At 35.5% G+C, this 25373-nt stretch overlaps 1 protein-coding gene across 2 annotated transcripts in view; it reads left to right on the top strand.

The window, feature by feature from the left end:
* Positions 1-25373, top strand: part of TDRD3 (tudor domain containing 3) — a 108771-nt gene that overhangs the window by 64898 nt on the left and 18500 nt on the right. For both annotated transcript variants that reach the window (XM_040540765.1, XM_040540774.1), the window contains exons 8-12: positions 292-432; positions 3888-4044; positions 4417-4542; positions 17735-18573; positions 20462-20587. In XM_040540765.1, the coding sequence (XP_040396699.1) occupies positions 292-432; positions 3888-4044; positions 4417-4542; positions 17735-18573; positions 20462-20587 (1389 nt within the window). The remainder of the gene's footprint in view (positions 1-291; positions 433-3887; positions 4045-4416; positions 4543-17734; positions 18574-20461; positions 20588-25373) is intronic.

Genomic DNA, 25373 nt, shown 5'->3' with positions numbered 1-25373 from the left:
TTGGTTTTCCATTTTAGGAAATGGAAATTATGATTTGCTTGGTAACTCATAAAAACTAGAATTATATACATGTTTTACAGCCTCATTTGGTCAAAACAGAAAAAAAGTTGAAGTCCTACTTAATAAATTCATCATTTTTTGTGTGTCTAAGTGCTTTATTTGTTGATGCAAAGCATAATCATAAAAAATACAGCTGCTTCAAATTTACTGCAGTTCTTGTACTAGCTAAATATTAAGGCTTATTTTCATAAGTTCGGTTTACTGAAATGTTATTTTTATGCTTATCTAAAGACCAAGACATTTGGAGGAGGTGGTGGTAGTAGCAGAAGTAATCTCAGTGTGAATGCTGGAGGGAATCGAAACAGGGAGCTGTTCCAGAAAGAGAAGATAACAAAACCTGAGGGAAAGAATGAAGGAGTCTACAGAGAACTGGTAAGGTGTAAGATTTAATAGTAACTTTAAACATGCATATGATTAAAAAACAAAACTAACAAAAATAAAAGACCCTTTTATAAAGGGCTTTCATTTGAATTTATTTTGAAGTTTTTTTAGAACAGTTAGCATGCTTTTGTACCTTACTGAGATGGGTATGAGGTTCAATGTGGTTTTTGTAAAATTTTAATGTCCTATTATCCAGTAAAAATTAAAACCTCACAAAAGAAGAGTAGTACTATGTGTGGTATAGATCATTGCAGTCTAGTTTTATTTTCTTCTTGAAATAAGCTCAACAGTTTTTCATGTCAACATTTATTAATTTGTTTTAGGCAGGAAGACTTTCATCCTTTGATTTCAACATGTCCAATGATATTTTAGTGCAGATTTTCTTCTGAATTAATTTAATATTTATTTTAAGAATCCATTCATTTGACATTGAGAAAACTACATGGTACTTGTGATATTTAAAATACCAACTAGAAATACTTTTCTAGTGACAATATGCCATGCTGACGTAGTCACAAATGATGTTATATTTTGAGTAAAGTGGGTTACCATTGGAGAACCTGAACTGTTCCTCCTAATTTAAAATACCACATTGCAGTGTATTTCATAACTTTATGCTAAATGTGAAGAGTTCTTTTGATTCACTGCATTGAATTAATGGGGTATAAGGTTGGCAGTCATGGAAGTTTATTTTCAGCAATCTGAAAGTTTGATGGAAGAAGTCTTTGTTATAAAAAACTCAGGATAGAGATTTGTAAGCACACAATAACAATGAATGATTCTGATTTGAGTGATGAAAGCAGACTGACTGAAAGATGTTTCACAAGATAATAATTCAGTAAACTAGTATTATAATATTGACAATAAATTTCAGCTATTTGTTGTTAAATGTTTTCCACTTTACTCACTTTTACCAAAGATCTAACAGCCAAAAGACAATTAGGAACATTAACTATCTGTTCTAATTTTGATCGTGTCATAGGTGCCATCTCCTTGCAACAAGGAGAGCTTCTAGCAGCGCTACTTTCAGCACCGTGCTCAGAAATATATAGGCATATATAGAATTGTAGAAACATGGACCTCGAGGCTTCATTTAGTCATCCCTCTACCTAATATATACCTTGTCATTCTTGACAATTGTGTCTACCTAAAAAAAATAATATTTAAAAACAAACAGCACCCTGTGGTGGTTTTCCTCAGCTGGTCAGCTGAGCTCCCCCATAACCACTCTCTCACTCCCCGTCCTCAAAGGGAAAGGGGGAGAAAATAGGATGGAAAGGGCTCAACGGTTGAGATAAGGACAGGGCAATAACTCAGCAATTATCGTCACAGGCAAAACAGACACGGCATAGGGGAGATTAATGTTATTACGTATTGCTAACAGGCTAGAGCAGTGGGAAACCCATGGGCTGCACGGGGACAGCCTGCTCCACCAGGGGCCTCTCCACAGGCCGCAGGGGAACTTCTGCTGCATGCCTGGAGGGTCTCCTACCCTCCTGCTGCACTGACCTTGGGGTCTGCAGGGCTGGTTCTCTCTACATTTTCTCACTCTTCTCTCTGAGCTGCTGTTGCACAACCATTTTCACCCTTTCTTAAATATGTTCTCAAAGAGGTGCAACCAGTGTGGCTAATAGGCTTAGCTCCAGCCAGCAGCAAGTCCCAGCTTTTGGAGCCGGCTGAAGCTGGCTCTTGTCTAACATGGGACAGCTTCTGGATTCTGTGGCCTCCCATTACCAAAACCTTGCAGTTTAAACCAAATACACCATCCCAGTTAAATTGGGCAATACTTATGTTTAAAATATTGTTTTCTTTTTTTTTTTTTGTTTGTTTGTTTCTGTGAACTGCAAGAAATTTGCCTTACTTTGAACTGTAATATGGCTGTACTTCCAACTTACGTAAACTTAATATTATCATTTAACATATCTTGATGCTGTTTAGAAGAAGCAGATATGAACCCACTAAGTCTAGTTAGAAAACCACCTTCAGTTATAAATGAGTTTAGAGCTTAAAACAGTTGATAATGGATCTGTTCTATATCTTTAGAATCGCGATACCAAATCGGTTTGATTGTTGTCTTTATATAAATTGTTGACTTGCGTGTTATCTAGAAAGAATAAAGGTTTCTATTCCGTCTGTGTTACCTTATGAGAAACCTGAAGCACTGTATCTTTATTTACAAAACAAGAACCAAATAAGTAGTTTCTGCTTTTTCTTTCTAAACAGTAAATTGTGCAGGTCAATCCTCCTCCTCTCTTAATAGTACTACAAATAGGGTATGTCCTATAATTTTCTTTGCCTTTTCAGTTTTGTATAAGAGAACCTGCAAGATCTGTACTGTGTAAATGGAGTTGAAGGGAAAGTTTTTGACATCCAAGGATAGTTCAGATATAACCTCCTTTCACAAAAACTCTTTGTATTTGAGAAGTTGTCTTTCCTTTGGGTTTCAAGCTGTAACCTATTCAAAATTTTTTTTTTATCCACTGCTGATAGTACAGGTACTGTATTCACAGGTCCTTGTTTCTTGCTGGTTTTTGATGAATATAGCTGTCGTGTACAGAATTTCCACTACTGAAAGGAGGTGATACAGAGTAAGCTAGAAGTTCTTTCCTTGTTCAAAGCAATCACTTAACTGCAAGAGGGAGAAGAGTGAAGCAGGCTTGTTGATGCAGTAGCACCAGTAATTATCTCTCTTGGACCCTTGTTCCCATGCAGAGAAGTCTTGCAGAATGACCCAGATGAGGAAGCATTATACTCTATTATTAAAAATAAGATGTTATTTAGACAACTGAAAGTTGAATTCAAGTGGGATGATGATTCTGTGTAGACATTGATACCATGTTTTAGTCCACTGGACTTTAAAGACCTTTTTAATTGCTGTTCATTCAGTTATTCAATCTGCGGACATTTGATCAAAGAATATCGTTAAATTTGGGAATTAAGAAGGGTACATGAAAGCATTGGAGGATGAAGGGTACATAGCCAAGCATATAAGGATTTTACCCAAGCTCTGCAAAGTCATGTCTTGCTCATTTACAGTAATTTTTGGATAGTAAAATGTAGTTTTGACAGTTATTTGAGTTGTTATCTCCTGGCTCACTGAAGTCTAGTTTTTATACTAGTATTGCTTTGAGAGATTCCTTTCACATGGATTGAAGAACGTAAAATTTGTACAGTGAAGAAACAAGTACAAAAGAGGAATTTCTGCTTGACACTACCTAATATACAACCAAAAAGTCAGTGAATTAAACACAAATCAGTGAAAAAAAATCTCTACTAGCTGGTTTTTTAGAACTAGGAGAGCTTGTCTGTGAATATCATGTGTAAATCTGAAAAGTTTATCAATGAAATATGAAAAAGTGTTTCCGTTAATGTAAGACTAAAGTCAAATCTAGTGTTTTTGTAGAGTCTCTGTTGTAATTTATGATAATTTATGTGTGTCTTTCCAGGTTGATGAAAAGGCTCTAAAACACATAACAGAGATGGGTTTCAGCAAAGAAGCAGCAAGACAGGCACTTATGGATAACAGTAACAATCTAGAGGCAGCATTAAATTTTCTTCTGAACAGTAGCAAACAGAAACCCCTTCAGGGACCACCACCTAGAGGTATAACTTGAAAAGAAATGCTTCAAAACAAAGTGTTCATGAGCAAAAGAATTTGTTTACAGTGCATTACTAATGTAGTTGTATAAGGTATATTTACATATTTGTTCTCCTGCAAGTTAGAATGCATTGCAAACCTGAAAGAAAATACTTAAAAAAGAGTTATGTATTATGTCCTTTTCAAAATCTTTGAATTTGAAATCACAGATTTAAATATCTGCATCTATCTGCATCTATTTTGTCAGTGATAGTTTTGTTTTTAAGATAGGGAATACAGACATTTTATAATTTAAGTATAATAATTTTAAAAAGTGTAGATACATTTTTTTTTTCCTCCTCCCTCACCCCCCAAATAACTTGTTTTGACCCTTACAGGTAAAGGAAAGGGCCGAGGCCGAATAAGACCTGAAGATGAAGAAGAGCTAGGAAACGCCAGACCGTCTGCGCCAAGCACATTGTTTGATTTCTTAGAATCCAAAATGGGTACTCTAACAGTAGAAGGTAAGTTATTGAAATTGATGCATCTGGAACTAATATTGGGCAGAGTTGGTGGCATTCTTTTTTCTAACTTGGTCATTTAGAAGGTGGCTCCTAGAAATTCTGCCACAGTCAGTAGTAAAAACCAGAGTGCTAGAGAGCTTTTCCTCTCCTTTGAGAAAAGGTCAAATAAATTCCGCTGTGGTAGTTCGTATTTCTCTCTTGGCTGTCAAAAGCCAAAAGTAAAACAAGTAATCATCTAAGCTATTTGTTTCAGGCTTAGATGCTTAGAAGTTAGTAATTTTGAAATTAGGTGGGATGAATCCCATTTATCAAATCGAATTTGATGAAGGCACTTGCAGCTTTAATGGGCTTTTCTTTGTGTTCAAACTTAAAGGAAAAACTGGTAACACCAGTCTTCCTTCCTGAGCTTATAAACAACACATTCTGTGTGACACTCAGTTTAGAGTTCAGTAATAGTAGTAAGCTCAATTGTTTTTGTATTCCCTCTGTCTGACAATCAAAGAAAACAAAACTCCACCTTTTTGCTATTAAAATATTAAGCAGCCATTTTCTCATGGTTTTCATGTTTAATAACTGTAGGGACTGAAGAAAAGGAAGGAATATAGAAAGAAGGAAGCCAAATAATCTCTAAGATTTAGTGCAGAAGACCTGGGCTTTTACTTTAATGTCCTTTTTCTTCTTAAGAAGCCGTACACGAATGTAGTCTATGAATCAGGACGTCTGTTTATGTCTAAATTGTTCTATACTTTGGAAGCTTTAACAGACAGATGCATTACAAGAAAAAAAGCTGAATTTTCATACCTCTTGAGGTCTCTAGAGGCTGCTGTAATATTAAAGTACAACTCACAGTAAGCTGAGTAATAAAAGGAGATAATTTGTTATTTTGTGTATGGCTTTGGAGATGTTTCAGTAGGCAGTGTGAAATGAAAACGTCTGCTTCCATTATTTAACATGAAGTTTTGTGATGGAGTTGTAATTTTTTCTCCCTATCAAATAAGTCTTTCCTAAAGAGTGAAATAAATGTTGTATTATTTTGTATGAACCGTAGTTTTCTAATGAAGGAGATTACTTAGGGAGTCTCAGCATTTATATATAATAATTTCAAATTGAGTTCTGATATAGTCTTTGTTGTCTGTTAATAATGCTTTGTTTACTTTCACTGGATTAAAAAAAAAGTGGAAAATAGGCTTGTAGTAAAAGAAGATGAAAACTGAACAAAAGGTGGTGGTCATGGAAAAACTAAAAAGAAAGTATGTAATGGTGGAAATACTTTTTAGTTCTATTTTCTAATTGTAGTGATTCCTAATTCATTTTTTGAATACTGTCCTAGAAGATTTCTTTAAAAATGCGTAATATCTGTTCCTGTTTTTCCCTACACCTGATGAATGGGCAAGATGTAATGTTTAAGAGGTGATTCAAAATTTCAGAAATAGTTAACGACACAGACGTGAGAAATGTTAGCAAAAATGGCAGAATTTTATAAATGACAGATATACAGTAAATGTCAATGTAATAACTTTATCTTCCAACTCGCCTAAGTCATGTTTCCAATTCTAATGAAAAAAATTAGTAAGAGCTGTATTCTACCTGGGAACTTCTAAATGGCCATTGATAATATTAATGGACTTCCTATATTGTCTTTTCATATACTTGTAATTTAAAGCTGTTAGTTGCCTTTTTTTCTGGAAGAAGCCAGGCTGTATACAGCAAGCATTCTGTCAATAACTGAAAATGAAGTGCATGCAGTCAAAACCATCTTACTTATTAAAGGCTGTTAAAATTGTGAGAGAATAAGCAGAGGCACTTAATGTCCTTAAAGGATGAGAGTGTGATAAAATCAGTATGGACGGAATATATTAAATATTTAGGGAAATTCAGCCTTCAGGTCCGATTCAACTAGCTTACTCTTCACAGCTGTTGAAACATTTCTGTATGGATTTCTGGTTTCTTAAACCATAGATTTAGAAGTGCTTTGTTTAATCAAATGTCATATATTGCCTTTTTAAAAGGGGCATACTGCTGCTTTTCACCAGTATCTCCAGTAGTTTCTGGCAAGGCGTGACTTCTGTATGAAAAGAAATGACACGATATATTGGAATTTGCAGAAGTTATGATGAAGGACAAGTAACTCTGTAATAACAAATACATAAAAAAGTAATCTAGTCTTATACGGGGCCAGCTGGTGGATACTTAATTTGTATTGGACAGAGGAATTGCTGAATTCTGGGAGGAAACCAGTGAATTTATGAAGCATTAATTTATCCAACTGACTTTTGAAAGTATATAGGTATATATGTAGGTGTGTGTATATAAAAGTATATATACAAGTGCAGTTATTGTAGATATGTATGATATCAAAGGTAGAGTGGACAACAGATGTTTTGAGTTTAGAGATGTTGATGTTAAATTTTTGATGTAAAGTTTAAAGCTGTTAGCTGTTAAATGTACGCAGAAAACTGCAAACAAGGAAAAGGAACATAAAAGCATGTAAAATTAAAGAACAGTTACATGTCAATGCTGAAACATACTTGAGTATATTGACAGGCTTGTTGCTGCAGTTCCCAATATATATCTTAAGAGAGTTCTGCTGACATACTTCTAGCATGAGACCATTGTTGATTTGCAAATGAAGACCTGAGTTCTGCTTTTTTTGGTAAATCAAACAATACGGATTCTCTTTGAGTAGAAATTTGACCTGTGCTATTGATTTTAAAATAATAGCAATAATAAATCAGTTTTCTGTACCTGCTCTTAATCTGGCACTAGTACTATAGTGGAAACATAAAAAGATTCAGAACTCCTGAAGCAAGGAAGCTTTTCCTAGAGCTTGGAAATTCTTCAAATGAAAAATATGTTCACAAGTCAAAAGAAAAGTTTAAATGAAACAGAAGTTTATATAATCTTTTTAGAAATGAATGGTGCTCTTTGGTAGATTGATTTGGAGCCATCTGTAATCTCTGTGGCTGAGACTGTATGGCTACAATTTATAAGTAAAGGACATTTTTTGTGATTTACCAGTAGAAATATTTTTTCTCTAAGGTATATACACTGATTAAAGTTAATAAGGTTGCATGTACACTGAAAGAGGCAACTAATTTGTATGTGAAATGGCTTTTCCATTTAGTGTGGATGCAAATTACTGAAATGTTGCCATGTTTGAGATTTGCTGCAAAAAGCATGAACAGCCATAAAATCAGTAGGCAGCTGCACCTGAAAGACAAGCAGAACATCACTGCTTTGGTTAGTTGAATCAGAGAACTTTTTGTTGAATGTGTTGAATTTGTTTTGTAGTAAATGTGTAAAATATTCATCTTTTTGTACAGCAGTGAATTTATGGTTAGTTATTAATTGTGTATTTGTATTTAAGAATAATTATTGAGTTAGAAATGAAAACTTGAAGCTGTGTAGACTGACGTGATCACATTTTCAAAAGCATGTATGGGGAATTAGCCTTGAGATCTGTTTTTGGCAAGTCATTTTGTTTACCAAAGATGAATTAGATTTCTACAATGAATAGAAATAGAAACAGTGGTAGTATTTTTTCTTTCTCATTACACAAATTGATTTTCCTTGGATAAGTTTTGTGTTTATCTTATCCAAGAGATTAGAGAGAAGATATTTTGAGAGAAGGCTTTTATGTGTGGCTGAAGACATTTAAAGGAAAAATAATAGATATAATCCCTGTGGGTTGTAAGCCTTTCTTATTGTCAGTAATTTAACGGTAAGTAAGTAATAGTATTTTAGCAAGAACTATGAAAGGAGTGAATTGCTTGTTTTAAAATGATATTGCTGACTGATAGTATTTGCTTAGCAGTTTTATGATTCTTTGGATTTGGCACATATGTAGGCTATGTTCTGTGGTATATTAAAGCATAGTCGGTTTTGATTAGAAAAAATGCCTACAGTAGCATACATACTTTGGTTTATAATCTCCATTTATGTGTTTTAAGCATAAATACACTCTACTTTTGTGTAATTTTTTCCTCTTAACTAAAAATAAGATGTTTTCATAAACATTGTAGGAAGAAAAATATAATTCTGCGGAAACTTCTTAGACTTCAAGCTCACTTCCCAAAAATGTAACACATTTTGTAACATGGCATGCAGGGTTTTTTTTAAACACTTGTAAAAAGCATTTTATGAATTATAATTTTTTTTTATGTGGTGTCCTTCTCCTGAGGTCATGCTGTTCTGAAAAAAAAAAAAAAAAAAAAAAAACTTGATACCATTTTTGAAGTTTAAAACATGTTCTGATTATTTTTGAAAAAAGCCTTTTTTCCTTTCTGAAGAAATAACAATCAATTTTCTTCCTGTTATTTGGAAGCCATTGGGCTGTACGCTGGTTGCTCAGTTTCATTTGGTCAGTTTTTATTTTCCTTACTGAGTGTGTGAATCCCATAGGAGTAATCCCCTGTTTTTATGCCAGATTTTAATTTATCTTGCAGACTGACCTTCAAATGGATTTTTTCAAGAAAAGCATCGGCATGTGCTGAATTACAGGTGTTTTTTTGTCTCAGAAGCCCTATTTTTCTTTGCCAAGTCTGAGGAAAACCGGTGCAGTTTGAATTCAAACATTTCTTAGAAAACCATTTATTGAACATATTACTTCTCTGCCATTTTTATGCCTCTGTTGTCATTGAAAATAATCTTATTTAAATTTTTAAATAGTTCCTTCCAAGCTGAGATGACATGAGCATTAAGTGTGTGCGGTGTCCTGATATATATCTGGGGTGATTATACCACTCTGAATTCTTTCTTCATGCAGTGAGTGTCCAAGCATTTGCAGAAAATAGGGCGTGTATATTGCTAGCTGCTTTTTCATTTCATTTGATCCTGTAAGTTAGCAGTAGAGACATGTATCTGTTGTCCCTGCCCGTGGCAGGGAGTTCGGAATTAGATGATCTTTAAAGTCCCTTTCAGCCCAAACCATTCTGGGATTCAATCTTTCCTTGGTATTAAAAAAGTAATAGTAGTAGAAGATGCCTTGGAGGAACTGCTAGAAACAACTTAACATGTAACATTACCTTGCCAGGAATGGGGTCCCTTTGTTGATTTTCTGCAAAGCAGCTGTGCTAAGGAAGGCCCAGGCAGGCAGGTTTTGCTGTGTTTATACACTGTCATACAACTTCCACTGAAGTTAAAAAGTTAATTGTTCTGCAGTATTTCTGGTGTGTTGCTGTCCAATATAATATGGTCTCTAAAAGCCCAGTTTGTTTTTTAGATGTTGATAGAGGTTCTTTGTTTAGGGACAGTGCTTTTGTATGTGGGTGTGCACTACTACCGTTACGCTAAAGCATATGTTCAGGAGCATATGATTACCTGGAATGGCCACGTTTATCATCATCACAGGTGTTAGGCTTCTGTATCTTTCAGGCGGATTTAAGTTCCTTCTAACTGATTGAGTGTCTGTACAGAAGCAAAAACAAAAGGCAGTTTTCCTGAACTGGGATAAATATTTTTAATTCTATGCTGTACCATGTTTTCTTCAAAAATGGCTTATTTGATCTAGGGAGAAATTGTCTAAAAAGAAGAATGGTTTCTTTTCAAGCACGGAGAGGATTGATTTGATCTTCTCTGTGCTTCTCTCTGTGCTTTTCTTACCTTGCGTTTCTAATTCCATCTGAAACCTCAGTACTTCCTGCTCATTGTTGAGAATTTCTAAAATCACTTCTGAATTATCAGTAACCAAGCTAGGTGCTTCTGTTTGTGAGCAGATACTGCAAACCAGTTGCTCGATTTGTTATAATTGATTTGGTAGCTTTGCCTACTTGGATTTAGACCAAACAGAAAAATACTTGTAAATCAAAATAGTTTTGTATTTTGCTTGCTTATTTAACCTGCACGAATTAGTTAAAATAAGGTGTATTTGATCTTTTGCACTCTGATATCCTGTGTTTTTGATGTCTTCCCATTTTTTTACAGAAATATTATTTTTAAGCTATTGTAGCTGTCAAAAGCTACAATTAAATGTCTGACTCTTGCATGATCTGCTAATTTATTAATTGTAAAACATAGTATTTAGGAAACATGCTTCATTTAAGTGAAATGCAAGGAATTCTTTAAAAAAAGCTTCTTCTTCTGCAGATCTATTTATTATTTATTTTTAACTGAGTGATTGGTGCCACCTGTGAACAACTTTGTGTTGAAGTTAACTAGCTTGAGTTTTGTGTAGACAGAGAAACCTGATGACTGTGAGAGATTTAAAAAAAAAAGGTAGACCAAATTGCTGGAAACCAGCTTTCTTTGCATGTACTTAAATTATTTCTGCTACTGAACACAAAGATTTTTCCATTAATCTTCTTCCTGTTTTTCGTTGGTTACAAGGAACAGTTCATCCATCTCTGCCAGCTTAAATAGGTAAACACGGGAATTTCAGGGGGAACAAAACACTGCCAAGAGCTCTGACTGTAGAATTAAGGAAGACTGGACAAAGTGTTGAGGACCAGGCATATTTTTAATACTGTATCTTTCTTTGGTTCTTGAGGACAGAGAACAAGCTGGTGTTTCTACCTGCTAAAAACCAAGTCACAAAAGAAACTTATGGCAGACACACCTACACCTTTGAGTGATTAAAGAAAAGATTAATTTTGAAATTATTTTTTATCATTAGTTGGTATAGTTAGTGATAAACATAATGTTTTTGGTCATATCATTGACCCAGGCCAAAACATTTTCAGTTTCAGATTGAAGAGGCAATTCTGCACAGTCTTCCCAAGGGACATGCTATGCTTGGTGTGGATGTTTCACGCTCTTGCTGTTAAAATGAATCTCCCGTGCAGCAAATAATAATGGGATGACAGAAAAAGCAAGCTAGAGGTGGCATGTCTGTCTATTCTTTTAATAAGGACTCTTTAGGAGGTGGGAGCAAGTCATAGGCTGTAGTCTCTGTTTCTTGCGGCAACAGTTAGGCTTTGACTGAAATACAAATTTAAACATGCAGTTGGGATTTAAAGGTGGTGGAATAATTTTATTCCAAGGTTAATTGCTTTGGCAATTAAGATCAGCATTTAGAAAGAGAAAATCAATCTTTTTTCTAATCTGATTTTTCTGTGCTTAGCTTCTAACTGTCGTATAATAATATGCCTTTCTTGTTACAGAGAGCTTTCAAAATTTGTTTTCCTAATAGGCATTTATAAAACATTATTGACTTGTATGTTATCCATCAGTTGTGTTAGCTCTGTATGGATTGAGCTTTCCTAGTTTCTCATTAAAGGCCTTATTCTTCCAGACTGCTTTTTCTCTTTTCCAAGCAAACTCATTTATCAGTTCTCTTCTTCAGATATGCATTCTGTAATTGCAGACAATACTTTTTAGTGGTTTGAATGATGTTGTGTAACATCACTACCCCATGGGCTCTTGCCTTACACCAGATCTGAGCATCCCACCTAATTTAGCTGCAGTTACCCTTATGTTCTTGGCCACCAGTGTTGTCTGCAGGAGATGCATGACAAAGGAGGTGCTGACCATATAGGAGGGTTTATAACAGATTTTTGGCACAGATTTTTTACTGTCTCATATTATTCTTAACCATTTGCTCAGAGATGTCTCAGAGGAAATACGACTAGTGGAGAGTGAGCATTTGTCACAAGCAGCAAGACATGCACTCAAACACTTGGGGATCCAGCCCCCGAGTTCTCCAAAGGCTAAAGGCGTTTCTGTACTTCTGAATTAGAATTTCTGTTCTTTTCCTACTTAAGTGTTTTGCTTGAGATAAACCAGGTTGTATAGTACATAGTTTTTTTTGTTTGGTTTCGTTTGGCTTTTAGTATGGTAACTTAATTTTTTCAGACAATTTTGGGCTGGCATATCTTATCTAATTTCAACAATCTTTTCCATGCTTTATTCCACTATGCTTTATATACTTCCAAATAGTGTTTTTTAGAAAAAATATTGATCTTTATGTGATTTGACAAAACTCTTGAGTAAATTGGAGTTTACATAAGGTGTCATAATTGACATGAGGTGTGTCATTAGGGTTAATACATTAATGTAGTGTTAATACATTAGGGTTAATACATTAATATGTTATTAATTTTCCTCTAATTTTTGAACCTTTTGGCTGATTTGAGGTAAAACTTGCTCTGGGAGTAAGTGTCTTAAAGATATGCTTTCATAAAGGTGTGCATAAAAATAGAATTCCCATTGGAAGGAGAAACCCAAATAATTGCCACTGGTGTGTGAAAGGCTGCTGTCTTTGAGTTTAACCACTTTATTAAACATGAGAAAATCCACAAGAGAGAGCTACAGGAAAGCGTACTTCTGAAAACCCATTGTACATGGGGTGGTGTTGTTTAAATTGCATTGGCTGAGGGTTTCCAACTGCAGCAGGTCCTGCTGGTTGCTTGTAGGCGAGAGAATGTGATGGCTCTGTGCAGTCTTCACATATAAATCATCATGTGTAAATGCTAAAATGAGTAAAATAACTGAGTGACAGTTTTAAGATGACTGCTACCATTTCCCCTGGGTAAATTAAAACTACCCAAGAGAAGACAAAAGCTTTGTTATTAATTTTGAAATGGAATTCTTCCAGACCACTTTCCCCAACTGCAGGTTATAATGATAATGACAGTGCTGAGGCATCTGCCTCTTTGATGGGATAGCAGACCAAATCTTGTCAAATGTCGAATTAATGTGTTTGTTACTGCTCTGTAGGAACTTTCTGGGAACTTCGGCTAATAGTTTGTTGGAGGTGGGGCAAGAACAGGCTGAGAGAGCTGGGACTTTTCAGCCTAAAGAAGAGGAGGGGAGTCTCATCAAAGTATATAAATCCCTGAAGGAGGCTTGCAAAGAAGATGGAGCCAGGCTCTTCCTTTCGGTGGTGCTCAGTGACAGGACAAGAGGCTATGAGCACAAACTGAAACACAGGAGGTTTCCTTTAAACATCAAGAAACACTACTGTGGGAGTGACTGAGCACTGCCACAGGTTGCCCAGGGAAGTTGTGGATTCTCTCTCCTTGGAGATCTAAAAAGCCATCTGGATGTGGTCCTGCGCAAGTACCTCTAGGTGCCCCTGCTTGAGCAGGGGGTTGAACCAGAGGACCTCTCAAGGTCCAACCTCAGCTATGCTGTGAAAACCAGCTGCTGCTACTAGCAGAGACGATCTCTGAATAATTTCATTTAGCACTTCACTTCTTCTAGAATCCCTAAGATTCTTTTCAGTTACTTAGTCAGACCTACTTGGTCAGACAGCCCATCTTTGTGAAGAACCTGTAATATTTTTATCTTGAGGCTTTTTCATTGACTGCTATTGACCAAGTAATGCTTACTGTCATTTGACAGTTTTTGTTTGTAGATGGATTACTTTTGAATGTTAAGTGATAGATTAGCATGTCCTGGTAATTCAGGACTGCTGTGTATGATGTAGCCCAGTGGGAAGCTAGTGCATTTTTACCACAATAGCTGAATCTTCATAGAAGACATCAGATTTTATGTATCTGGAAGTTAGAGTAGGAAAATGTCAAGTGTTCTGTGAGCAGCTTTCACATGTCACAGTAAGTAGGCCTAGAAAAAAGATGCATGTGTTCCCTGTTATGAAATTGTCTAATCTTTTTCCAGGTGACTAACATTTAGTATTATTTGAATTTTTCCATATTATTTAAAATAAACATTCTGCAACTGAAAAATCAGACGCTTTAAAGTAAACTTGTTGTTTTTGTATCATGATCACATTATGTTGGATATCAATAACTAATTTGAATGTCCACTAGTCCTACTGTTTACTTGCAATTAATATGTTAGAAATTTGCTGCTGTTAAATAAATCAGTAACATTAACATGCTGCTAAAATTTCTGTTGCCTGAAAAACAGATTATATGAACTCTTCGAGTATCTACTTAATTCTGTGTGGAGCTATTCATGTCAACCATTAACTACGTTGCTTTTTTTTTTTTTTTTTGTAACTGTTAAACTTTTAAATCATGCTTCTTTGTGGAAGCGGGTCATAACTTCAAATTAAACTTGTTTCTTAAAGTTCTATTTTGCAAGTAATTATTGTTAAGTAGGAAATAGCATTTGAGTTCTGAATTACTACTTTTTAAATTATGAAGATTGTTGCTTTTCTAAAGACAAAATATGGTCTCATCTGAGAATGGTTGTAACTTTTTATTGGAAATTGGCAAATATCCTAAATGTTCCTCTGTCATTCAACTGGCCATTTTGAGGAGGCAATTTCACACTACATTGAATCAAAGTGCTGTTCAGAGATCTACTATATCCAGATTTTTTGGTGGCTAGTACGACTACGTAGTTTTGTTAAGGTGGCTAGACAATAGCTAAAATTGCTTGCTAGATGCTGTGAAATTGAACAGAAATTTCAGGGAATTTTTTCCAGCTACAACAGAATATGTGTATAGTTATTGCCTTGAGGAAAAGCTGGAAGTATGATAATAACTGCCCTGCATGCTTTGTGATTGCCTTGCAATTGTAAGTAGTCCTTGTATGTGCTAGGTGCTGTCTGAGGTGAACACCTCAGAAGAAGCAGAAAATGCTTCTTAATTGAGAAAGCAATCAAAGTTTGAAGATGAAAGATTTAAATTCTAAAATCATGCCAACCAGCAAAATATTAAAATGTCCAAACCAGTCTTCAGCCTATTTCTACATGATTGTTGGAACAACTTTTCCTTGTGCCAGTGACTTTGTTTAATGAATTTCATGTTGTATGATATTAAACAGTAAGATTTATAATGAAGCATTTTAGAATTTTTTATACTTTTTTCTTTAATGGTGTGTACCAGCAGTAACATTCATGGCATTGGAAAGCCATGAGTACTTGAGCGTTTGATGACTTCTTAGTGTCTGCTGCTTTGTTCTGAGTGTCTGTGAAGCAGTAGGCACTCAGAAGTCATCAAGCAGTTCAGTCGTTTAATCTGTAATTAACATTAGGAATACACATGAAAGTTAGTGACTGCTGCTTAAGCTGAAAATAGGAAAAGTGGAAGCGCAAGGATTTTACTACCAATTTATACCAAGAGGTGTAAATTAAGAAAGTCATGAATGGAGACTTGTGAATTAATTAGGAAGAGAAAACTTTCTAGAAGAAATTCAATTGAGAAGATTCCTGTGTATTATACAGAAGTGGGAAAGTTAAACAGTGATACTTACAGAAAAATCGCAGATAGAAATCAAACAAAAAAAACAATATTTTCATGTTCCGCTTGTCAAGGATAGATAAGAGAGAGACTTTTAAACTTATAAGGAAGGATTTATTCTTAAAAACAAAAAACAACATTTTAAGTGCTTCAAGATTTAAAAAATAATCTTTTAATTTTAAAAGAAATTGAACTTTTCCAAACTCTTGGTTTTTGAGTAATATAAAAATTTACATATGCATATGTAAAAAAACCCACAGGTTTCGATGTCAAATTTTGCAGTTTATTTTTATCAGGATTGTAGTCATGCTAAGCGTATTTTATGCTTACATCACTTAAACTTAATTTTAAATTGTTTTAAAAAAATCTTTTTGTCATCAAAGTTAAGATATCACCTGATAAATTGTGTGTAAGTGAATATAAAACTAGATTCTGTCATGTTAGCCAATTATTTATTCAACTAAACTGCTAGTATTTCTGTGAGCTGTTAATAATACGATGCTTAGGACTATCAGCTTTAAAAAAAAAATACATTTTTCTTTGTATTGTTATTGTATAGCAAGTAATTATCAGAATAGATGCATTTGTTGTCAGGTATCAGCTTTCGCTGTTTCTAGTAGTAACCTGCAAATTGAAGCTCCTATTTTCCTTCAGATAGGAGCACTCAGACAGCAAAGCACCTAAATGCATCATCCCACCAAGCCCCCACACGCACACCAGGCTCATGCACGCAATACACACATGGCCGACTGCAAATAGATCAACACAGATAAGAAAACAACACCTTTACAGGCACCCACATGACCCCAAAGTGCTCAAATACAAATATGAGTCACTCTAATGGGCTTATGTTCCCTTTCAGTCAGGCCTAAAGTCTGCTGGCGGGCCTCACACCCAGCCACCTGCATGCACACACTTACGTGGGTCTCTCCTGGCCCCCAGACCCATGGTCTCTGGTATCCAGCTCAGAGGCCTGTTGTCCAACTTGCTGTCTTGTCCAGCCTGAAGTTTGTAGGGGGTTACACAACTACTTACATAGATCTGTCCAGTGTCTTGAGTCCAGATCCATGGTCTGTCTGGTGGATGGCCTAGAGACCCACAGTCTCCCTGGTATTCAGCTGCCAGGTCTCTCTTGTGCCATTTACTAGCTTATCTGTCTCAAGTTCACTGGCAGATCCAAAATATGTCCATTCAGAGAGCTCAGTTACACAGGAGATTGTTAGAATTTACTAAGGAGATTAGACAGGTTACAGTGATGAGGTGCAGGAGTTGGCCCTGTGAGCATATCGACCAGGAGCCTGCTTATACTTAAAACTGTCCAGTTTTATCTCATGCCTTTCTCATACATGTTCCTCTTAGATTCGTCTTGATCTACCCCCTCCTTTGACTCTTTCCTGAAATGTCTCAAAAAGTTCCCCATTTGCCAAAAAAAAAAAAAAAAAAAAAAAAAAGCTTCACAGAGCTCCATGATCTTTCTGTCCTGCTCACCTCCCTCCTGTCCTGCCCAACATCCAGTGAAAAGTTTCCTCTTTCTCATAAGGTCCATGATAATTATGTTTTCCTTATCATCAGTTAGAGTTCTGGCTGACTCTCTTGAAGGTAACACTTGAGCGGTTCCTGCTATGGCTCATTGATCAGGGTCGTCACAGTTCTGGGCTTTGTTACTATTCCCATTATCTCTAGGTTGTCTGCTGTGTACGTTTCATCACTTCTATTTCTTGCCTTTAATGCTGAATAGCTGTTAACAAGGTATTTTTACAAAAAATTTCAATTCAGATGAGAAGTATTTCTTTTTTTTTTTTTTTCCCCCTCATTTTCCTTCCTCTTCCTTTCTTTGCCTTGGAATTCTGTTTTTCCTTTCTGAAGTGGTTGTTACTCATTTAATAATAACTCACACGCACACTTGTCTTGGCAGTACTTATGTCTTCCAGTAACAAAAAAATACAGTTCAAATGTCTGCTAAATTTGTCTATACAATTCCATTTCTGTGTCACAAAGTTAAATACTGCTTACTTTCCTAAATACTACTGCTGATTTGTCAGTTAGGGTCTAAAATTACACTAACATGAAACATTAATAATTAAAATATTTTTTTTTCTTTATAGAACCAAAATTGCAATTTCAGCCACCACATCAAATACAGCCCAAAGTTATGAATACAGAACAGAATGGCATCAGAGAAAATCATTCAAGACATATTCCTCGCAATGATATGAGACAGCCAAGGAATGAGAAGCCCCCTCGTTTTCAAAGAGATTTTCAAAATTCAAGGCAGGCTTTCGAAAGTGGGGGGTTACCCAGAAACAGAGGTCCTGAAAGGCACAGCTCTTTAGAGCATTGGACAGATGAAAAAGTTAAAAGTGACAGACATTATCCTAGAAATGATAGGCCAAAGGATTTGGGTTATCCCATAGCCACTCACCAGAGTGATATTTCTTTTAAAAAAAGGGATAACAACATGCAAAACAGAATAGGAAAAGGGGTGTCCTTCACAGAACTCAAGGAGAACTCTGCTGCTCAAGATACTACAGACAACAATAACCAGAAACGTGGGAAAAGGGAAAACCAAATACACAATTCTGAAAACTTTTGCGATAGGAAGGCACGAACAATAAATAACGAAACCTTTATGGTAAAAAGTGAGCAACATTTTGGTGTGAATAATGATTACCAAACCTCTGGTAGAACTGGTAATTTTAATGCTGTACCAAATGGAGATACAGAACATCATCAGAAAGGAAGACGAGTCGGTCCTATCAAATCATCAGGACCCACTACGATTCCATCTTATGATGATAAAATTTTGTATTACAACACTGGACCCAAAAGGAGATCTGGACCTATCAAACCAGAGAAAATAACAGAACCATCGATTCATGTGGAGTATGGAAAAAGCTGGAGACCTGGGGATGAATGTTTCGCTCTTTATTGGGAAGACAACAAGGTATGCTTTTATGAAATAACTACTTCAAGTTGTACGTTCAATGTTTTCTTAGACACTTGAGGGGAGACTTAGCACACCAGCACAAAGACATGGGGTTTTGTTCATAGGTGTGTTTTGTGCTTTGTGGCTAGCTTCCTGTTCTGTTTCTTGTTGTTGTTGTTTTATTTTAATGAGGTAGGTGGCCTGCATTCATTTCCTGAAAGTGCTTAAGTTAAGTCATCTCCAAGGTGACTGTTTCTGTCATATGTGGTGACTGAGCTTGTAACTAACACATTTCACCCAAGTGCCTAAAATTTGAAGGAATGAATATGGATCTAGGTGTCCATGTTATTTTCCAAGGAACAAAAACCAAGATGGTCTGCTATCCAGAACAGTCTGTAATGGTAGATGTGTGGCAAACTTTTCGCAGAATAAGTCAGTGTGCAGCCCTCACTACTGCAAGGGAAAACCAGAGTCTGCAGGAACTGTTAAGAAACAACAACAACAAAAAACCTCTTTCTTTTGTTTCAGTCATTTTAGAAAGAAGACAGCAAAAGGATTGCTTTTTATTATCACTAGTAAACCGAAGAATTTAGCTGAAGAATTTGTGAAACAAATTAATTATGTTGCATAACAGTTCTGTTTTACTAATTTTTAAAAGCTTAAATACTTCCTCTTCAGCTGTTTTTCCAGTTAATAAGCTTTCTTTTATGGCAAAAGACTTTCTTTTCATCATCTTCTCCTTTTAATTCTTTTTTTTTTTTTTTAAAAAAAAAGCTTTTCTTTGATTTGTTATCACCTGTTCAGGAATTCCCTGTCACTCTTTGGTTGTTTCTTCAGTGTTTGACACTTTCTGGTAATCCAACAACTACCTTAAATATTGCTGTTGTTTGGATAGGTTTTATTCCCACCATTTTAAGTCTTTTGTGGTACTCAAGTTTATTTTCTATTTTACAGGAAGTACATACTGTTAGTTCAGCAACATGACTTTATTTTTCTCTCTTTTGTTTGTATGACTAAGATAAAACATGCAACAATTTTTTGTAGCGGTAAAATATAGTGAATTAACTCTATCAGATAAAAATGTATATCTTGGATGGATGGACTAGTGTGAAATATAATGGTATATTAAGGAATGGTTTCATGTTTTGAGAAGTACTTTGTATTGCTGAGAGATGAATTGTTGAGATTTTGGAAAGCATGAAACTTGCAAAATAAGTAGGTACGAAACTGTTGCCTGAAAAGTATTCAGTGCATTAGAGTATTTTGTTGATAGGTATAATAAATGCTGCTGCTCGCATCTAGGACAGTTTTGAACTAGTGTGATAAAATACAGTACTGAGTTTAACCATGTTAGGAGATAATGATTTCTTTGTGTCCAGTAAGTTATAAAGTGACTGAATATCTTCATATATTTATATAAATCAGTTTGCAGATGTCACAAAAACGAAATAGTGTGCTGGAAAATGAAGGCTTTTTGAAGGACTGACTTTATCATATTTTAGTATGTGGTAAAATTGATATTAGTATGTACAGTGCATTTATGTAAGTAGGTGCCTATCAGGCATTTAAAAAAAACAGTAAAAAAAAAAAACAGTAGCACTTCACGTATACAACATCATTTTTATTAATGATTAATTTGTCCTTTAAAACAAGCCTTTTAAATGTTCAGTCTAATGTCATAAGCAGCATATATTTTCAACAAGTATTCTAAATACATGGCCCCCATCCTTGCAGTCATGGGCCATGTAAAAGTTTAATATACAAGTATCTGGTACAAATATTACTCAAAACTTAATGCTGACCAAGGTGGGGAGTAGAGGAGAGAGTAAAAGTGAAAAGGCTGTTTTCAGGCTATTTATGGTACTTCAGATAGTATTTTATGACCTCTGAAAATTTCTCTTTTAAGTTCTACCGGGCAGAAATTGAAGCTCTCCATTCTTCTGGGACAACTGCAGTTGTTAAGTTCTGTGATTATGGAAATTATGAAGAGGTGCTTCTCAGCAACATCAGGCCTGTTCATGCAGACACATGGGTATGTAATAACAAATCGTATACAAAGATATAAACTGCATAGTCTGTACAAAATACGTAACCCTAAACAAATGAATGCCTACTTATGCAAAGAGTGCTAATTGCACGTGTAGAAAAATAGTTGAGGCGAGTACACAAACAAAATCTCAACTCTGTTGTCTATATGAATCTTCTGATCAGTGTATTATCACTTAGTATTCTTCGTGTATAATAAATTTAAGTTGTATTGTTTTAAAATGACTATCTTAATTGACCTGTCAGCTAAACAGTTTTATGCATATTTTCTCTCTAAAAGTTGTGCTTACTCTATTAAACAAAGATTATTATTGTTTCATTTCATGTACATTGTATTTTCTTCTGTAAAGGTTAGGAAACACTCTTTTAAAAGGTTTTTACTATGTGTGAATGTATGGCTAAAAATACACATCTGTTTGTACAATTTTATTTTGTATCGTGATTCTATTTGCTTCAACAATTTCTTTGCTGAATATTATGGTGGAGGTGTACACCTCCAATCTGTTTTATAAGGTTTAGAATGTATTAGCCTTATGGAAGTTGAATTTCAAAAGGCTTTATTTGTGAATGACATGGAAATAGACGTACATCTTGGTTTAAAAAAAAAAAAAAAGAAACAGGAGTGGATAGTTATTTGCTTACTGTTATAAAAAGCTGCACAGAAAGTATTAATATTTTGTGTGTTGAATCCTTGATGAGGAGCTGACAGTGCCTGTTTTCGCTCTTACCTCTGGTTGTATAGCCATGTTAGTACTGCTGCAGAGGCTTAACAGTCAACTACTGTCTTCTGCCAGTGGTCTTTTAACTTGTGTTGTTGCCTGTAGCTCTCAGATGCCCATGTGGCCTCTGAGATGGCCTTTTTCTACTTAAATAGGTATCTGAAGCTCTTCCCAGCTTATGTGTTTGCTGTCTCTATGGAAATGAATGTTTTTATTTCTTTATATCCCACTAGTTGAGTTACAATCATACAGTGCTTCCTACTATATGACTGTGCATATTTTGACCCTGTTTCTGGGTTGTTAGTAAGCTTTTGCTCACGCACACAGAATGGTTGAGGTTGGAAGAGACCTCTGTAGGTCATCTGGTCCAAGCCCCCTGCTCAAACAGGGACACCTACAGCAGGTTGCCCGGGACTGTGCCCACCTGTTTTTTGAATATTTCCAAGGAGAAGACTCCACAACCTTTCTGGGGCAACCTGTGCCTGCACTCAGACATGCACAGTAAAGACTTGCTGCCTAACGTTCAGAGGGAACCTCCTGTGTGCCAGTTTGTGATGGATGCCTCTTGTCCTGGCACTGGGCACCACTGAAAAGAGCCCGGCTCTGTTCTCTTTCCAGCCTCCCTTCAGGTATTTATATATTGACGAGCTTCTTCCCTGAGTCTTTTCTTCTCCAGACTGAACAGTCCCAGCTCTTTCTGCCTTTCCTTACAAGAGAGATGCTCCAGTCCCTTCACCACTGAGGTGGTCCTGAGCTGGACTCTGTAATACATCCAGGTCTCTCTTGTACTGAGGAGCCCAGAACTGGACATAACATTCCAGATAGGGGCTCACCAGTGCAAAGTTGAGGGGAAGGATCGCCTCCCTTGACCTGCTGGCAATATTTTGTCTAATGCAGCCCTGGATACTTATTAGCCTTTTTTCATCATATTTGATGGTAATCTTAAGGAATAGTTTTTATTTTACTTTAACCCTCTGAAAATTAGCTCTGTCTGAGAACATGGCCTTGTGTTAAGTAGAACTAAGAGTGGAGTGCCAGCCTGAAGCAGTGGTCCTTCTTTCTGTTTCTGCTGATAGCTAATTACCTGTTCTTCCAATTCCCTCTCCTCCCATATTTTATCATCAGTCATGTAGCCACAGGATGAGTTGAATCAGATGGAGTGCTTTTTCCCCAGCTTTGTTTTATTTCAGAGTTTGTTAAAGCTGACACAAGATGGTGGGAGAATGCATGGAGAGAGGATTCTGCAACTGAAATAGCATGGTCTTAATGTAATGCTGCATCCTGTTCTCGTTAGAGGCTTCCTCGGTTGTTGCTGGGAAAAAATAAAGCCTTTTAGTTCATCAGAAATAAAAGGTACCATTCTCAAGGGGCTTTTTCTCTCAAGGGAGGTTAGATGAAAAGCTTAAGTTCAAACAACTAAATTTAGGTCATTGAAGTTATGCAACAGAAATGCCAACCAACATCCTCACAGTAAACAAAAGTTTTATGGTTTCTTTCTGACATCTTTTTGCTAAAAGTTCCTTGCAGCTGTAGGATTTTTCTAGGAGAAAGTTAATTAGCATCTTGCTTTTTCACTTTCCTGTGTTCAGGTGCTACCTCTAGTTCTCGTTCTGCACTTGCGGATTTTAGTTACCCGTTGGAGTTGAGCTCTGATACTCAGGGTTGTCTTTTAAGCTGAATGCTGTTGGTTAATTTTCCATGTTTCAGTGTTCATGTTAATATATAAGTCTAGATAGCATGCACAAGTGCAAAATGAGGTTCTTGTGCTGCTCAATACTTAACTCTTTGTCATAAGATTTAAGTAACATTGACGCTTCCTCTTTACAAGAGAACAAAACAGATTTTAAACTGAATTCAGTAATTACTCTTCTTTGATCAGCGTTACCAGGAATAATGACCTTGTTCTGATTATTTTCCCCTCCTATTTAAGAGTTACTATGCTGAGTTTTATTTCATTACTTCCACGTAATTTCCAGAGGGCTAAGTCCTTCTTAGTCATGTGTACTGAAGCCTTGTTGTTACTAACATAGAAATATAATGCATGTGAGTACTAATGTCCTAATTTTCAGAGTGATTTTTTTGAAAGAGTTGTTAAAGAAAAGCTTTAGTGGGTTGGCCTAAATTTAGACTTTGTGTTAGATGATTCTTTGCTGCTTTTCCCAGCACACTTTTTGGTACTCAAATATAGAATTTAATTTTTGACCATCAAAAATAAAGTGTTGAAAGTTTATCAGTGGGATAAGAGGGAAAAAAAAAAAAACAACGCTCAACTAGTCACTTGAAAGAACCACCAAAATATCACAACCCCCCTTTTTTTGTGACATGATGTATTATTTAAGCAATAATCCTGAGCTTCTAGTATACTTTTGGCAACCTGTATAACTATCAAAAATAAGGAATTAATGAAAATTCTTTACATTTTTAATAACTTCCTCTTCACCTCTAGCTGGTTAACATTCTGCTCTCTGCTCACATTGACTCTATAATATGGAACTGGACTGCATTAGTACAAAGTTTGTGTTTTTTTTGTTTTCCCCTTCTTGAATGTAGGTACTGTTTGCCTGACATTGTCAGCGTTACACTGAGCTTTCCACTTTAATGGAAAAAGTGTTACTAGGTGATCTTAAGACTCTTAGATAATTGACTGTATACTGTCCATCACACAAGTTTGCCCTGACTCCTTGCCTCAGTCCCTCTGACAGCTAGTGTGCTGCTATTTATCTTTCTGACTGCTGGAAGTATAGAAAATAAAGCTTCATTTTACATAAGTTAAATCAAAAAGTGGGGATTTTTTTTTTTCAATAATCACGTTCAATAGCCATATTGATGATTGTATATAAGAACACTAAAACTGTTTTTTCTTAGTGCTTGCAAAATATGTCTAAGGAATGCAATTCATAGTATTTTTAGTAACAAAATTACATTTGGATTCCACTGTTCTTTAGTATCTTTAGTATCTTGTGTGTAACGCTACAGTACTGTAACCTTCTATTTCCCTCGATGTAGCAAGGGTCACTTAATGAAAATATTATAATCTCAACAAAAATATCACCAGAAAACATAGTAGAAATAAGAACTGCTTGCTTTTTCTTGTAAAAGATGTAAGATTATACCAACAGAAGATGTAAGATTATACCAACAACTGAAAAGCATGAAGCATTAAGGGCCTTTCTGACTTAATTGTCTGTTCTGTGGAAAAAATTAAATAAAGTCAAGATAATACTTTAAACCTTAAGTCTTAATTTTATTCTCTATTATGTAGGATTTTTTCCTTAGTAAGTAAAGTATATAGCCTAAGAACTAATCTTGTGACACTTCTTCCCCAAACCACGTCCTTGCTTTCCCTTTCGCATTCTGTATTTCCTTAATGATGTGATAGGCCTTGTACCTCCATTTGCACTGATTGCATGTTTTTTTGTTTTCTATTGTTGTATGAAGGAAATAAAGATTATAGTTTTTCCTCCTACATATGTTATGGCCTTATTCTAGTTCTTCTCAAAACAAGCTAGAGTTGAATTCATAGGAGCCTTTTCTTTATGGCACTTTACTTAAAAATGTTAATTATAAATTGAAGTCTGTAGTTTAGCTTAGTTTCCTCTTCCTGTATCTTGCACTGTATTTCTACCTAAAGAGATAAGGCAAGAAATATTATTAAGGTATGTAAAATCCTAATTCTTCTGTAACCTGTTTTCTGTGGAGACTGAAAAAACACTTCTCAGCTCATCTGTTTTAGGCTCTCCAATGAGGAAAGTGTTGAAAGAAAATAGGGAGTCTTGAACTATGGATAATTCACGCTGGCAGACATTTTATTTTACTTTGTGTTGATTTGTTTTATCTTGTTCTGTTTTGTTTTATTTGAGAGCTCAAATTTGGTAATGTTGTGTCTTGTACCTCACAGAGCTCTAAATATTTCTAACAGTGTTTAAATTCTCTTAAATCTTAAATTTAAAATCCTTAAAAAAAGTGAATCTAAATCTTAAAGAACTGTAATTCAAGACCACCTTATACCCATCCCCCATTTCAGGTAAGTAAAGAAGTAAGCTTATATGAGCA

Source organism: Cygnus olor, chromosome 1 (genome assembly GCF_009769625.2).
Source record: "Cygnus olor isolate bCygOlo1 chromosome 1, bCygOlo1.pri.v2, whole genome shotgun sequence".
Taxonomy (NCBI): Eukaryota; Metazoa; Chordata; class Aves; order Anseriformes; family Anatidae; genus Cygnus; species Cygnus olor.
This window is presented reverse-complemented; position numbering and strand designations above follow the sequence as displayed.